The sequence below is a fragment of the Pseudonaja textilis genome, chromosome 3 (genome assembly GCF_049901715.1).
Source record: "Pseudonaja textilis isolate UNSWEBS1 chromosome 3, rPseTex1.2, whole genome shotgun sequence".
NCBI classification, from domain to species: Eukaryota; Metazoa; Chordata; class Lepidosauria; order Squamata; family Elapidae; genus Pseudonaja; species Pseudonaja textilis.
The window spans coordinates 99,192,367-99,206,050 of record NC_141992.1 but is presented as its reverse complement, the minus strand read 5'-3'; the positions used below and the strand labels follow the sequence as shown (position 1 = coordinate 99,206,050).

General features: G+C 38.6%; 1 protein-coding gene across 3 annotated transcripts in view; it reads right to left on the bottom strand.

Moving 5' to 3' along the window:
• The window catches only part of SEC16B (SEC16 homolog B, endoplasmic reticulum export factor), a 52,631-nt gene that overhangs the window by 21,230 nt on the left and 17,717 nt on the right, over positions 1-13,684 (bottom strand). For all 3 annotated transcript variants that reach the window (XM_087930471.1, XM_087930469.1, XM_087930470.1), the window contains exons 13-16: positions 11,717-11,834; positions 11,094-11,205; positions 6,194-6,299; positions 4,185-4,325 (exon numbers count right to left, since the gene is read on the bottom strand). In XM_087930471.1, the coding sequence (XP_087786597.1) occupies positions 4,185-4,325; positions 6,194-6,299; positions 11,094-11,205; positions 11,717-11,834 (477 nt within the window). The remainder of the gene's footprint in view (positions 1-4,184; positions 4,326-6,193; positions 6,300-11,093; positions 11,206-11,716; positions 11,835-13,684) is intronic.

Below are 13,684 nucleotides of genomic sequence, written 5' to 3'. Positions count from 1 at the left end.
TGTTTTTGGGAAGGCTAAATTTAATATTTTCCAAAGATGGCAACTCATATTTCACAAGCAATTATGAAGGTCTGTTAGAAAATAACCCAGGTCGCAGCTATAAGGAAATATTAAAATCAGCTCAGTTGCAACCTGGCTTATTTTCTAACAGAACTGGAATATGACTACATTTTAAAAATATGAAAAATGAATAATACCACATTATACAGGTGGGCAGGGCTGGGGGTGGGAATCATTGAGGGCTTTATTGATAAATTTAGAGCTTAAACTCCTGTTTTCATCTGCTTTGCATTCATATTGCAAGAAACTGTGCCTTAGTTTCCAGTGATCATGGTTGAAAGGGACCCTGTGGACATACAAAAGGGACTCAGGGATTATACGTACTGTATATTTATTTATTCATATCCAACCTTTGTCATTTTTATAAATCACTGATACTCCTAGAATTATTATTCCTACTATAAGTTGCCCTATTTGTCCTTAAACCTTGTCTAAAAAAGAATGTACCAGCTCATTTTGCTTTTAGTATAATCTAAAATTAATATCAAGCTTTGCTAATAAGAATGAATGCTGTTTTCTCCTTCTGCTTTCTGCTTTGCAAGGAGTCATATGTTCTAATTAGTGAGGGAAACAGATCTTAAAATACTGGCATCATTCACGTTTCCAAAGAGTGCTCAGCCATGTTGCTTTGTCACAGTATGCCTTAAAATGTATCTTTTGCACAAATTAATTTAAATTGCCTGAAAACAGCTTCCTGGATTCTCAGCTTAATAAGATTGCATATTGACGATGAAACTCCCACCATCTCTTTTACTGTTCCTAAAAGCATCTTTCTTTTTCCCTGTTTTTCAATTTAGTATCTCACCAGAGGAAAAGGGGATTAAAATAATTCTGAGATATTATATTACAGTATGGATCCCTCCCCCACTAACATCTGGATTTTTCATGCTGGTGCCTGAAGTTTTTGTCACAACAGCAGCCTTTGAACTCATCTCATCTAAGATCTATTTGCATTAGGATTATGCCTCATGGTTTATTCCCTTTAAATTGTTCCTGTGTGTTATAATTTTTTTTCAGCAGAATGAAATAAAAGAAGGAGAGATAAGAACTGGTTTAGAAAGTTTACAGGGAGGGAGAAGAGTTTCCCTCACTTCTTTATCTGCTGGTAAATAACTTTTTCCCTTGCTCTGCTGGATCACAATGCCTGTAGGAGCTCCTTACAGCTTCCTTCCTCCTTGCAGGTACAATATAGTTCTAATTCTAAAACGGTAAGCAACCAGCTGCATGGAGGATAAAAGCCTGGGGTGCATGCTGCAAGCAAATACACTGGGCATTTTTAAAGTAAACAAATGAAAAATGAAACACCCCCTCAGCCACTTCCTGCAACCTCTATTTCTGAGAATATTTTTAATCTTATCTCTTTGAAAAAGGTTCAAAAGCATTGTCCCTCATTTGCAGAGTAAAGACCTTTCCTGAACAAGAAGCAGAGTTCAGCACAACATCCATTTATACTTTGAACAATTCAAAGGAAGAAAATATGTCATACTAAGTTACTAAAGTCAGAGAGCTGCATTTGTACTCCTGTACATAATATTAATGGTAATAGTATAACATGACATTTACTACCATGGAAATGGCTATTAACAGAGTTTTTTATTTATGTGATTAATTATGTTGGATCATTTGAGTGCTCCAATGGGTTCATTGCACCCAAGTCCTCACTGGTTCTTACAAAAACATACAATACAATGATTTGTTGTATGGTAGCACTAACTCTCTCAAAAGGTAGGGTGAGGCCCTTGCCTCAGAAGGCAATTCAGGTGGGCTGAAAATTGTAAGCTTTCTCTCCACTTTCTCTCAAAAACAAACAATGAACAGCCACCAATAGCTGTTGTGCTAGCCATAGACATATCCCAAACAAATAGGACCAATAACTTATTCTATGAAAGGTTTCCTCATAAAGAGAAAGAACTATTGTGAAGGCCAGCTAGCTTTCTACTGTTCATACCACAAATGCTGCCTTCTCATTTTGTCCCGTTCCACCCCACCCCCCACCCCCCACCCATCTCCTATAAAGGTAAAAACAGAGAGAAGCTTGGATTACTTTTACTATGCAGAACCAGTTGGATGAATGGAGCCTTATCCCTATATCTATGTTACTCTCTGCCAAAATACATATCACACTTGCAACCATCATCTCCAAATGTGATTCCTAGGAGCAGGTTATTCATGTCAGCTGCTCCTCTTGAGAGTTGTATTTCCTGATACAAGTCACAGATGCTTCTCAGATTCATATTAATGTGCTTATGTGAAAGAAACACAAATGAAGCAAAATATAAATTTCATCAGATGAAACATTAGACAAAACAAGCTGACTCATAATTGTTGTATTTGAAATATGCAAAGTACTTTTTTGTAATTTGTGCTGTTTTAATATTGAGAGGAGTCATTTCTTTTGAGTTGGTTGGTATATAACTGAATCAATGTTAGGGAAAGGCAGAGGCTTTATCCTATACTGACATAATCTTAGCTACTGCTATTCAAGTGAATAAGCCCCCATTTTTGTGATTTCACTGGAGAAGCAGCTTATTTTGAGCAGTAATTATCTGGCCATTTTGACATATGTCATGATAACCTTTAGGTCAGATTATTGAAATTATTTGCCCTTGAAGACTCTGAATCGCTTCAAAATACAGCAGGTAGTTGTTTGAGCATATTACATTTGTACTAAAGGAGTTTCAAAGAATAAACCTGTAATCAAATGCAATTTTCTTGCTTTAAAATTGTAGGCAAAAATCAGGTGTTCATTCAGACATATATTGAAATCAAGTTGCTTTCTTTGCTTCTATAATCAAAATGGACAATGCAGCAGCTTCTAATAGGGAGGGGTCAAAACAAGGAAGAAGTCCATGACAGCATCATGGTCAAAAAACCCTTCTTTATGAGCTTGTACATGGCTACTTTGATGTGAATATCGCTGGAGCTATCTCATTGTTATAGATAAAAGGTTTCAATCTTTCTGAAATTTCTGGAGCTGAAAATCATTCTTATTATTTGCATGATACATTTGACAGATTGCGGGGAAGGGATATTATGATTTCCAAAAGAGAATTTGTATCTACAGTGGTTAATTAACTCCACAGGGTTAGACTCAACCCCAAAGAAATCCAGTTCTTTGGGTGATACAAATCACTCATCTATTGTGAATACAGGGACATATTTATAAATTACATCGGTTATGTTTTAGCTTAAAAGGACTTGGAAATAGGTAGTTTGCTTCTGACAATATTTGTCCCTCTCATGTAATGGAAAGGTCTTACTTTGCCTATGCGTGAATACAGTATTTGAAATTATTGTTGCTGTTTTAAATAGCAATCATGGTTCTAATTCTTGTGGAATCGGAAAAGGAAAATCATTTAGTGCAGTGGTTCTCAACCTGTGGTCCACAGAGGGATGGTGGGGGGGCACAATGTCATGACAGAGAGTCTGTGAAGGCTTGAAGAAATGTTATTATTTAAATCTTGAGTTAAGTCTTGGGGGGGGGCATGGTCTGCAGCTACAAAAGGTATTTAAAAAGGATCCATGGAGAAGAAAAGCTTTACTATCTATGCCACTATTACAAATAAAATTCCCCCCGTTTCTATTTGGCATTGGAAAAAACTACCCTCTGGCACCAGCAAGAGTTTCTAATCTGTACCAATCACGAAATTTTCATTTTTATCATAACTATGATTTTGGAGGAGGAATAAAATAATTCTTCTCATATACCGCAATCTAGTCCTGATTAGAGCCCCAAGAAGCTGCTGTACACAGTGCTAAGTACCCATTTAATATTTTACACACTCACGTCTCTCTCCCTTTTAATCTTTCATTTATTAGCCAAAGAAATCTGCATTGTGGATTGACATGTGTTACTTTTTTAAAAAAAAAAGTTTCTCCCAATTCTTTTCCCAACACAAAATGAAGACTAACTATGTAAACCGACCAGAGTCATAAAGGAAGTGCGATGGACAGAGTCTGAATTTGATAAATAAGCAAACCCCAAAAATGTATACAACTACATTATGAACTGTATGTGAAATTTCCTGCAGTGTGAAATTCCAATATATATTACAAATACATGAAGAATTAAAATTTTAAGAGATAAACACAATTCTAATTGGGTTCCCTAACCAGACACTTACCTTGATAACCTGCTCTAGGAGGACAGGATAAACATTCTGATTCTGGGCAAGAAGTGCCATTCCAACCCCTTCACAATAATGTAAGGCCTGAGCAGCAAGACCATAGTCCACCAGGCGAGATGCATAAATCAGTTTATATGCCTATGAAAGGGAATTAAGAGAAAATGTAGGAGAGCAAGAGAGGAAATACTCACACACTTCAATTACCCTCCGTGTTGCAGCCCATCTGCTCTTGTTTGTATCAATCCTTATCTTATAATACTGAGTTAACTACTCTGGTCAAATGGCAAAGAGAAATTTAGAGAAATCCACTTTAATAAGCTTGATAAATAAATCACTGAGCTCATGTACATGAAAGATTTTCAACAGTCAAAATAATACAATTAATTAATTCCAAGTATAAAAACTCCCAGTACAGACTACAGATTCCTCTCCAAAGTATTTTGAAACCAATTAGTTAAACATGTGTCAATACTCCTTGGAATTTCTTAGCAATGTAATATATTTTTGACATTTATTACCCAGTAACCGCTGTGCATGGTATCCCTTAGAAAGCCAATTGCCTACATTCCCACAAGACTATAACAGATAACAGATAATCAGAGTTGGAAGAGACCTTGTAGGTCATCTAGTCCAACCCCCCACCCAAGCGGGAGACCCTACACCATTTCTGACAAATGGCAGTCCAATCTCTTCTTGAAAGTGTCAAGTGATGAAGCTCCCACAACTTCTGAAGGCAAGCTGTGCCATTGTTTGATTGTTCTCACTGCCAGAAAATTTCTCCTTATTTCCAGCTTAAATCTCTCCTTGTTCAGTTTCCATCCATTATTCCTTGTCTGGCCTACAGGCACTTTAGAAAATAGCTTGACCCGTTCCTCCCTGTGGCAGCCCTTCAAATATTGGAAGTCCTCTATCAGGTCTCCCCTGGTCCTTCTCTTTACTAGACTAGCCAAGCCTAGTTCCTGCAACTGTTCATTGTATGTTTTAGTCTCCAGTCCCCTAGTCATCCTGATTGCTCTTCTCTTTTTCTAGAGTCTCAACATCTTTTTTATAATGTGGTGAGCAAAACTGGATGCAGTACTCTAGGTGTGGTCTTACTAAGGATTTATAGAGTGGTATTAGTACTTAGTATTAGTACTATAAGTGGTACTCAGTGTGGTCGTGCTGAATTATTGGAGAGATGGGAAGGGAGAATTTTTGTTATTTGCTACAAACAGCCCTGGGGATTATAATTTTGATAGACCACTGAATTATAACCTGGACTGAAAAAATTAACAGAGGTAACTACATACAGCATATATACCCCTAACGGAATTACCTCAAATTCTCCATGCAAGACTATAGCATTCAGAATACAGTAGTACCTCTGGTCACGACCATAATTCGTTCCATAACTTTGGCAATTCCTTCATCTTCTAATATTTCATTGGGTCAGGGGGAATTTCTGGGGTTGTGTTTGATCACCACCTGAGTATGTGTTCATGACCAGATTCAAAACTTTTGTGGATTTTTTTGGTCGGAACCCAATTTGGTCAGAAGCATTCATGACCAGAGATTCTACTGTAGTTTGAAATAAACCTTCATAAAGCAGGGATGGGCAACCTTTCTGCAGCTGCGCTTTTTAACTATATAACTTTTGACAACAAAGGCACCACCAGAAGAGGTGCGGATTGCTGTACAAGAGCTTGGGGATCCCTTCTGATACCAGGAGTCAGAAGCAACCTGTTACTTGCTCCTTCACAATCCTCCTACCAAAAAGATTTCAGTGCTTCTGCCTTTACAGCATCTTATTCTTTTCATCCTTACTGTAAAAAGATAGAATGCCTTGTACTGCACTATATCCCTTCCCAGAAGCTTTGCCAATGTTGAAGAAGTTCAATAGCTGCCTCCTTCCATTTTCAGATCATGGAAGTTGACTAAATTAAACAAGAGCCCCTCCTCACTCCAGGGAATATTTTCATTATAAAGGCCTGTGAACATTTGACTCTTTTTAATTGGCTTGTTACTACCTGGAAAGAAGGGATGAAAGCTTGGGGACATCCCAGTAACCGACAATACTCAAGGATTTCCATTCTGTGAATACATTCTGTCCTTGCAAACTGGGAAAAGGCCTGGCTGAAAGAAAAAAACAGATCAAGAATTGAGAAGCAGAAGCTAATTTCATCCTTAGAGGCCAATTTATTCCTTCTACCAAATTCTGTCTTCCATAGAAGTTGGAGGATAAAATTAGAGATGTTGGCAGTCTAAATGGTGGGTGATTGTTCAACTAATTTAAAAACTAATGGGCAATTAAGCTTCACTGAAGTATTACCAAAATTTCACTATTGGATATTTTTCAAAATATTAAAGAAAATGGCACATTATGTCTATTATGCGAAATAAAAGGTAAACCTAAAAATTGGAATCTATCTTTAATGTTTCTTCACTGATGAATGCACTATAATTAATAGACGTTAAAAATAAAACTGCTCATGACAGAAATGTGCTTCCTGCTAGCACTGTTTGATTTTTCTCTGTTCCTCTTCATTCAACAATATGGAGGCTTCATTTTTGTATCATTATTTTTATTTTATTAAGTCATCTGGCACTGAACAAGTTGAAGGCAACACAGTGTATAAATGCTTTAAATAAATGCAACATTTTGAGTTGGTTTTGATTTTTTCCTTTCCTTTGGATCTACTTCATAAAATGGAGACTTAATGAATGAAAATATAAAACAAGGTAGAAATAACAAATTTGGAAGATCTCTCTCTTATGATTACTATGGAATGGGGAGAACAGGGATACTTATTGTGTAATAAACAGAATTTGGACTTGTCCCTTTGAGCTCCCTCTCAGCAAATTCACTGCCCACCCAACTCCTTCCACTTAGTAAATAGCTTCAGCTTCCCAGAGGGATGTATTTATAGACTAGATGTCTCCATGGTTTCATTTTGAGTGCCTAAGAGTTCATTTATAATATAATGTGAGCTGGAAAGATACACGGAGATTGTTTCTCTACTCCTAGGTGGAGCTGTTGCTTTACTTAATTTTTTGAGAGGAAGTTGTACTTAAAATTAGGAAAATTTAAGAAAGGGGAAGGTTCAGGTGTAGGATTCTACCGGTTCATACTGGTTCTATAGAGCCAGTTATAATTATGTGCAGTTCAAAGAACCAGCAAATCATGCCCCTGGCTGACCCCACTCTCCCCGTCCGCCCCTCCCCACCCAATCAGTCTTATTGTGCATGCGCAACATCTTGTGCATGCCTGACATCACTGACTGGGTTCTTCCCTGCCAAGTCACTCCTTAAGGTATTTCTTTTTTTATTTCCCTCCTGACCATCAGCTGTTCCTATGATCAGCTATGCCATTCCCCTCCTGTCTTACTGTTCGCCCAGGAGGCTTCCCAGAGGCCCAGGAAGGCAAAACATGGAGGGTGGGGGCAGCATCACCACCATCCCATGCTCCATTTTTTGTCTTCCTGAGCCCCAGGGAAACTTCCTGGGAGCAAAAATGCCCCCCAGGAGGCTTCCCGGAGGCCCAGAAGGCCCCAAAATGGAGGGTGGGGTGCTGTGCACCCCCTCCAGGCTCCATTTTTTTTCCTTCCTGAGTCCCAGGGGAGCCTTCTGGGAGCAAACCCCCCCAGGAGGCTTCGCTGAGGCCCAGAAGGCCCAAAAAACCAGGGGGCGGGACTGTTGCCCCCCAAAAAGAAAAAGAAAACAAGCCACACCCACCCAGTCACATGGGCATGCCCACCTAGCCACGCCCACAGAACCAATTGTTAAAAAATTTGAATCCCACCCCTGGGGAGGTTGCCCTAAATGGAAAAAAAGGAGGAAAAATAATAACAAAGGTTGCCTTTGGACATTTCATTGCTAGCTTCTGTGGAAGCAGTAAGCAGAAAATCTGGTTTCACCTAAGACTAGATTTCTAAACACATGTGATGTCATAGAAATTACTTTAAGCAACTCCCAAGAATTGATTACGTGTGTTGCTTGAAGATGCAAGGTGGTGTTTGGCTTGTAATACTAATAAGGCACAATCAGCTTAAAGGTGAAATGAATCATTAAACACTTATCCTTGTTATCTGGCCAGAGCACTATTAATATAAGTGGAATTGCTGGCTCTGTAAATTGGATTTTTAACCTTACCTGTGCCTCTTAAGGTGAATGATTACAACAGCTGCAGTGTTTGCCTTATCTTACCGGAAGCTAGCTTCAACAGGACACTTTGGTACACTGAAGTTCAGATCTCTACCTGTCTCATCAGCTAGAGAATCACTTATATGTGCCCACTCAGAATACCAAACACTCCTTTCCACATTGGAGCTAAAATTAATTTTAATCTTAATATCCCCTGGTCTGCCCAATACTTGAACTTCTCATCAGCATTTGACATCCACACTGGATGCTACTGAAATCAGTACTGGTGAATCTCCTGTTTCACAGAATGATTGCTATCTTGTGGTAGCTATAGAGAATACTTGATATGGGAAAAAAGAAGGGCTGGGGCACTGGAGAGGAAATACACAATTTGTATTTCTATGTTCCAGCATACAGGATATGCTGTTTTAGATGGTTAGCTAATTATTATTTGGAATTATACTATTTGTTCTCCAGTGCTCCGTCATTCTGTTTTATGGCTACTGAAAGTAAGTGCTCTGCTTTGTTTTATTAATATGTTTATACAATCTGATTTTATGAAAATAATTCTGAACTAAATCCCATTATATTTAGTAGGTTTACTTCTAATGTAATCACAGGCTAAATTCAAATATTATCAAAATCAGTATGTCCAATTTTGCAAAATTGCTTAGTTCCAACATTTTCTTTACAATTTCATTTGAGAGCTATTCTCTGATTCAGAGGCATTTGCTTTAGTCTGGTTTATAGAGTAACAGTCGCCAACCAGTGGGCTGCGCCCCACTGGTGAGCCGCAAGAAAATTTTGGTGGGCCACAGAGAAATCTCACCCCCAGAGCACCCCCAAAGCAATTAATCCAGGCTGCACAGGAACACAAGGCTGCACCGCTCACATAGCCTGTGGGAACGCTCCTCACCCACTCACTCCTTATCCTGCAAACTTGCCTGCTAAATTGCTTTTTTTTCCCCCAATTATCAGCCGTTCTGCTGTGCCGGGAGATTTAGATTAGCTAGGAAGCAGGAAATGGTTGGATTTCTTGATTTCTAGCTAGTTTTTAGATTTTCGGCTCTGCTTTTAAGCACAGCCAAACCTCCCTTAGGACTGAAGGTTCTGTTATTCGGTGCAGATTCACGGCAAGCAAATTTTATGTGACAGACTCAGGTAGCCGTTGTCACATAGATAGATCACTGAATGATTCTGTGAGCAACTCAATCTGCCTGCCCGCTTTGCCTGATTTTGGGTAAAAGGTGATCTTTTTAATAAAAAATTCAATATTTACATACATGGTGTGTTGTGAGTTAATTTTGTGAATTTGCTTGCAAGCAAATTTTATGTGACAGACTGAGCTAGCCATTGGCAGATAGATAGATCTCTGAATGAATCTGTGATTCTGTCAGCAATTCAATCTGCCTTCCTGCTTTGCCTGATTTTGGGCAAAAATATAAATATTTATAATATTTACATACAAGCCATGCCCAGCCAGTCACACAACCACCAAGCCACACCCACAAATTAGGCCATGCCCACAGAACCAGTTAGTGGTCCCTAGGATTTAAAACTATGAGTTTTGTGGTCCCTGAGGTCCAAAAGGTTGGCGACCTCTGTTATAGAGTATAATAGTGGAAATGAATGACTGATGAATTGTTAAGGGAACTTAATTTTAACAAAGAAGGGTTAGGGATGACATTATAGCTGTCTTCCGGTACTAGAGAACTGTCACAAAGGAGAGATGATCGACTTATTCTCCAACGTTCCTGAGGGCAGGACAAAAAAATAATGGGTGGAAGCTTGTTAAAGAATTAAGGAGGAATTTCCTAAGAAGGAGAACAATTAATCAATGGAACAACTTGCCTCACAGAGATGTGAATGCTCACACCACTGGACAGTTTCAAGAAAGGATTAGACAGTCTTTTGTCTGGGATGATATAAATTCTTCTGACTTGAACAGGGGGTAGACTTACCTCCACATCTTCCAGTGTAGCCTAGAACACTGCAGCTTCTTCCTAACTGCTGACCTCCAGCGGTGTGGGACTTCAATAATTTTTGACTGAGGCAACAGTCAAATCTGCTAAAGATTTTAAAATCCCACATACAGAATAATAGAGTTGGAAGGAGCCTTGAAGGTCTTCTAGTCCAACCTCAACATCTTTTTTATATTGTGGCAATCAAATTGGGTGCAATATTCCAAGTGTGGTCTTAGCAAGCATTATAAAGCAGTACTAACACTTCATGAGACCTTGATTTTAACCCTCTGTTAATACAGCCTGGGACTGTGTTGACTTTTTGGGCAGCTGCAGCCCACTGCAGGGTCATATTTAAGTGGCTATCCACTAGGACTCCCATTCAAATATGAGCCAGCTTCAAGTCTCCCCTTTCAAGTAGAAATATAGAATACAATGGTATATAATGAAGATATAGATTTATCTATAATGATAACTGCTGTGCTCCATAACAAACAATTCGTGTCTGGAGAAGAAGCTGGTCCAGTATAATAATTGTGAGATATGTTGCCAAATGTTCAACCAGTCTGTGATCTTCAAATTTCTACTGCATGAACTACTTATCTTCCCATCCTCATATATAACATCTCAGTAGAAAATGTTATCTTGTCTTTGAGCATCATCCAATATTGCTGGGTGGTACCCAGGTCTGCTTCAACTTGGAATCATTACTAAGGCTGCTCATGGGAATTTTGAAAGGGATAAGCCCCAGTTTGGGAAAGAAAAGTATAGAATTAAATGTTTTTTTTAAAAAATTAAGTGGAAGCTTCTTTTTTTGTTCACTCACCTCTGACTACTTCCCAGCAACACCATATAATCTGTTTGAACTGGATAGTGGCCAAAAGGGACATTTGCCATCAGGTAGCAGAAGTGAGCAGCTTCTATTAATCCTTTCCCAGCTGAATAGATAAAAAGGCACACATTAATCTATGGGAAAAACATAAAAGAACACAAAATGCATTATGGTTGTTTTAAGGAAAAGGAAGTCTTGTGAGAAAAGAGAAGATTCACTGGGGAAACTGCAATCTTTTTGTACCATTAAAATGCACCCACATTATCCCTCTTTTAAAGACATTGACATTATAATAGTTTGCCAATGCTGTATAGTTAAATGGAACAAGTTCTAGTTCTTTTATGGTTTCCAACCTCATTGATAGTTTCTGATTGTTATTTTTTCAGGCAGATATGGAGAAAGGAGATAAGACAGGAGGAATTATATGAGAAGATCATGTGAGGATCAAAGGTTCAGTAGAGGGATGACATCTGTGTGATTCTTCCCACATAGCCTTTCCTCTTTAAGTGATTCATTTGTATGTAGCTGAAGTACTAAGGAATGTAGATACAATTCCTCTGGCATTAGAATTGGAAATCATTCCACCCACACCCCCATGTCTGTGTGAATTTCCTCACCCAATGTGTCTCCCATAGTGATGATAGCTCTGGAATTCAGGTCCAGGTCTCCTATTTGATTAGACAGCATGACAGCCAGGTGTGGCCTCCAGTCTCCCCAGTTCTCATCTCCACAGGACTATAGTCAAAAAAGGGGAAATTACAGGGTACAAAAGAGATAAAAACATCACTATTTGCTCAAACTTGTTTCCTCTGTCTGGCATAAGATTCAGGAAAAATGTTCCAAATATTTAGGAAGCAAACCAATTTGTGTGTGTGTTGTATCACTTTGGTTCATGCATTTAGAAAGCAACATTGAACAAAGCACAGAGGATATCTGACTTTAAGCACAAAGAATCTTTAATCATCTTTAAGGAAGCCTTCACTAAGTGCCAATGCTGACATTACAACCCCTAAAATGCTCAGCCAGCCTAGAGAAGTTTATTTTTCCAGCTTTTATTCAAGGCAGCTTACATTATATGAGTAAGGTTGGGCTGAGAGAAGGAGACCACTTCAAAATGACCCAGCAAGCTTCATGGCTGAGGGGGCACTTGAATCTGCTTTCTTTAGTCTGACTCCAACACTAATGAGTCAGTCACCCCACTGACTCATTAGGCTGGGGAGGGCTGACCTGAGGTAAACTTTCATCACATTTTGGCTTCTGAAGTATGCCAAAGTTTCTAGCTCCATTATTGCCTCACATAGAACAGTGGTTAACCTTTTGACTTAATGGATTCTTTCTCAGAAGGAAATTTTTAAATTGCTAGAGAACCTGGCCCAAGGAAGCAAATATACAGATGATTTGGATGCTTATAAGAAAACATCAATGATGCAGCAAGAAAGGGACTAATAGCAGTTACTCCATGAGAATTCTCGGAGCCTTTCATTCAGACTATCTCCACCCCAGTAAATTAATTCCTTCTTCAAACTATATTTTAATTTGCCCTAATCATCCAGCAAAGGCAGAAGGTAGAATATGCACTTAGAATGCAACCTGAAAGAGATATTCTTATCAAGGACAATGAAATACAAGCTAGCTATATCCAAGGCAATGTCCATACCCTCATTAGGTCAGTTAGACTGCAGCAGAGGATCCCTCTAAGAAGAGAAGGGACAAGTGCAACATATGGCCTTAAAACTGGCAGGCAGAAAGAGGTACCTAGAGTGGCATAATTTCAAACTTTAACACATTCCACACTTTTCTATTCAGCTGAAGGTCAGACAGCCAGATCCTAAGTCCCAGCCTAAATATGAATGAGCTAGTTCCAATTCAGTCTTTACACTATTGATTAACTGTAGTCACTTTTGGTTTAAACCAAGATTATTCTTAATCATTCCCAGAATATAGCCAATAAATTTAAGATATAAATAGTTCCTCAACATTTTTCAGATATGACTAATATGTCCATCAGTTAAGTAGCTTAATTTATTTAGCCATCAAATAAATGAATAGAATATATATAATTGATCCTTTCTTAACCCACTGCCTACTGTACTATAACTCATGCTTTCTCAAGCATTGTCAACAAACCTGGTCAAGTCCGAGATTAAAATGTCAGAGAAGGTTGGTTTAACCTTGGATTCTACTGATCCAATAACTACAGTAAGTCTGGGTATACTAGCAATCCATAACTGTTGCTGGTGTCAACAAGCTATTGTCAATATTGACAATTAGAAAAAGCTGAGCAATCTTCCCTGCTGAGCCTTGTAGACATTTATTAGAATTGCACATATGCCATGCCTACACTAATTATGGCATCTTCAGATATTCACATGCACAGAGGTGGCAGGAAGGAGAAAGAAAAAAACAACAAATGATTCCAGCAATCCCCTTAAGTGCCCACTCTTAGTACAAAAATAAGCTTTGTTTTTGTCAAAGTCTAGGTTTAGATTCATCTGGACTGTGGTACTTCTCTATGCATCCTAATAAATGCCTTGTAGCAATGCTGGCCTGCTCTCCTTGCACAAAGAGCCCATGACTCCAGGGCC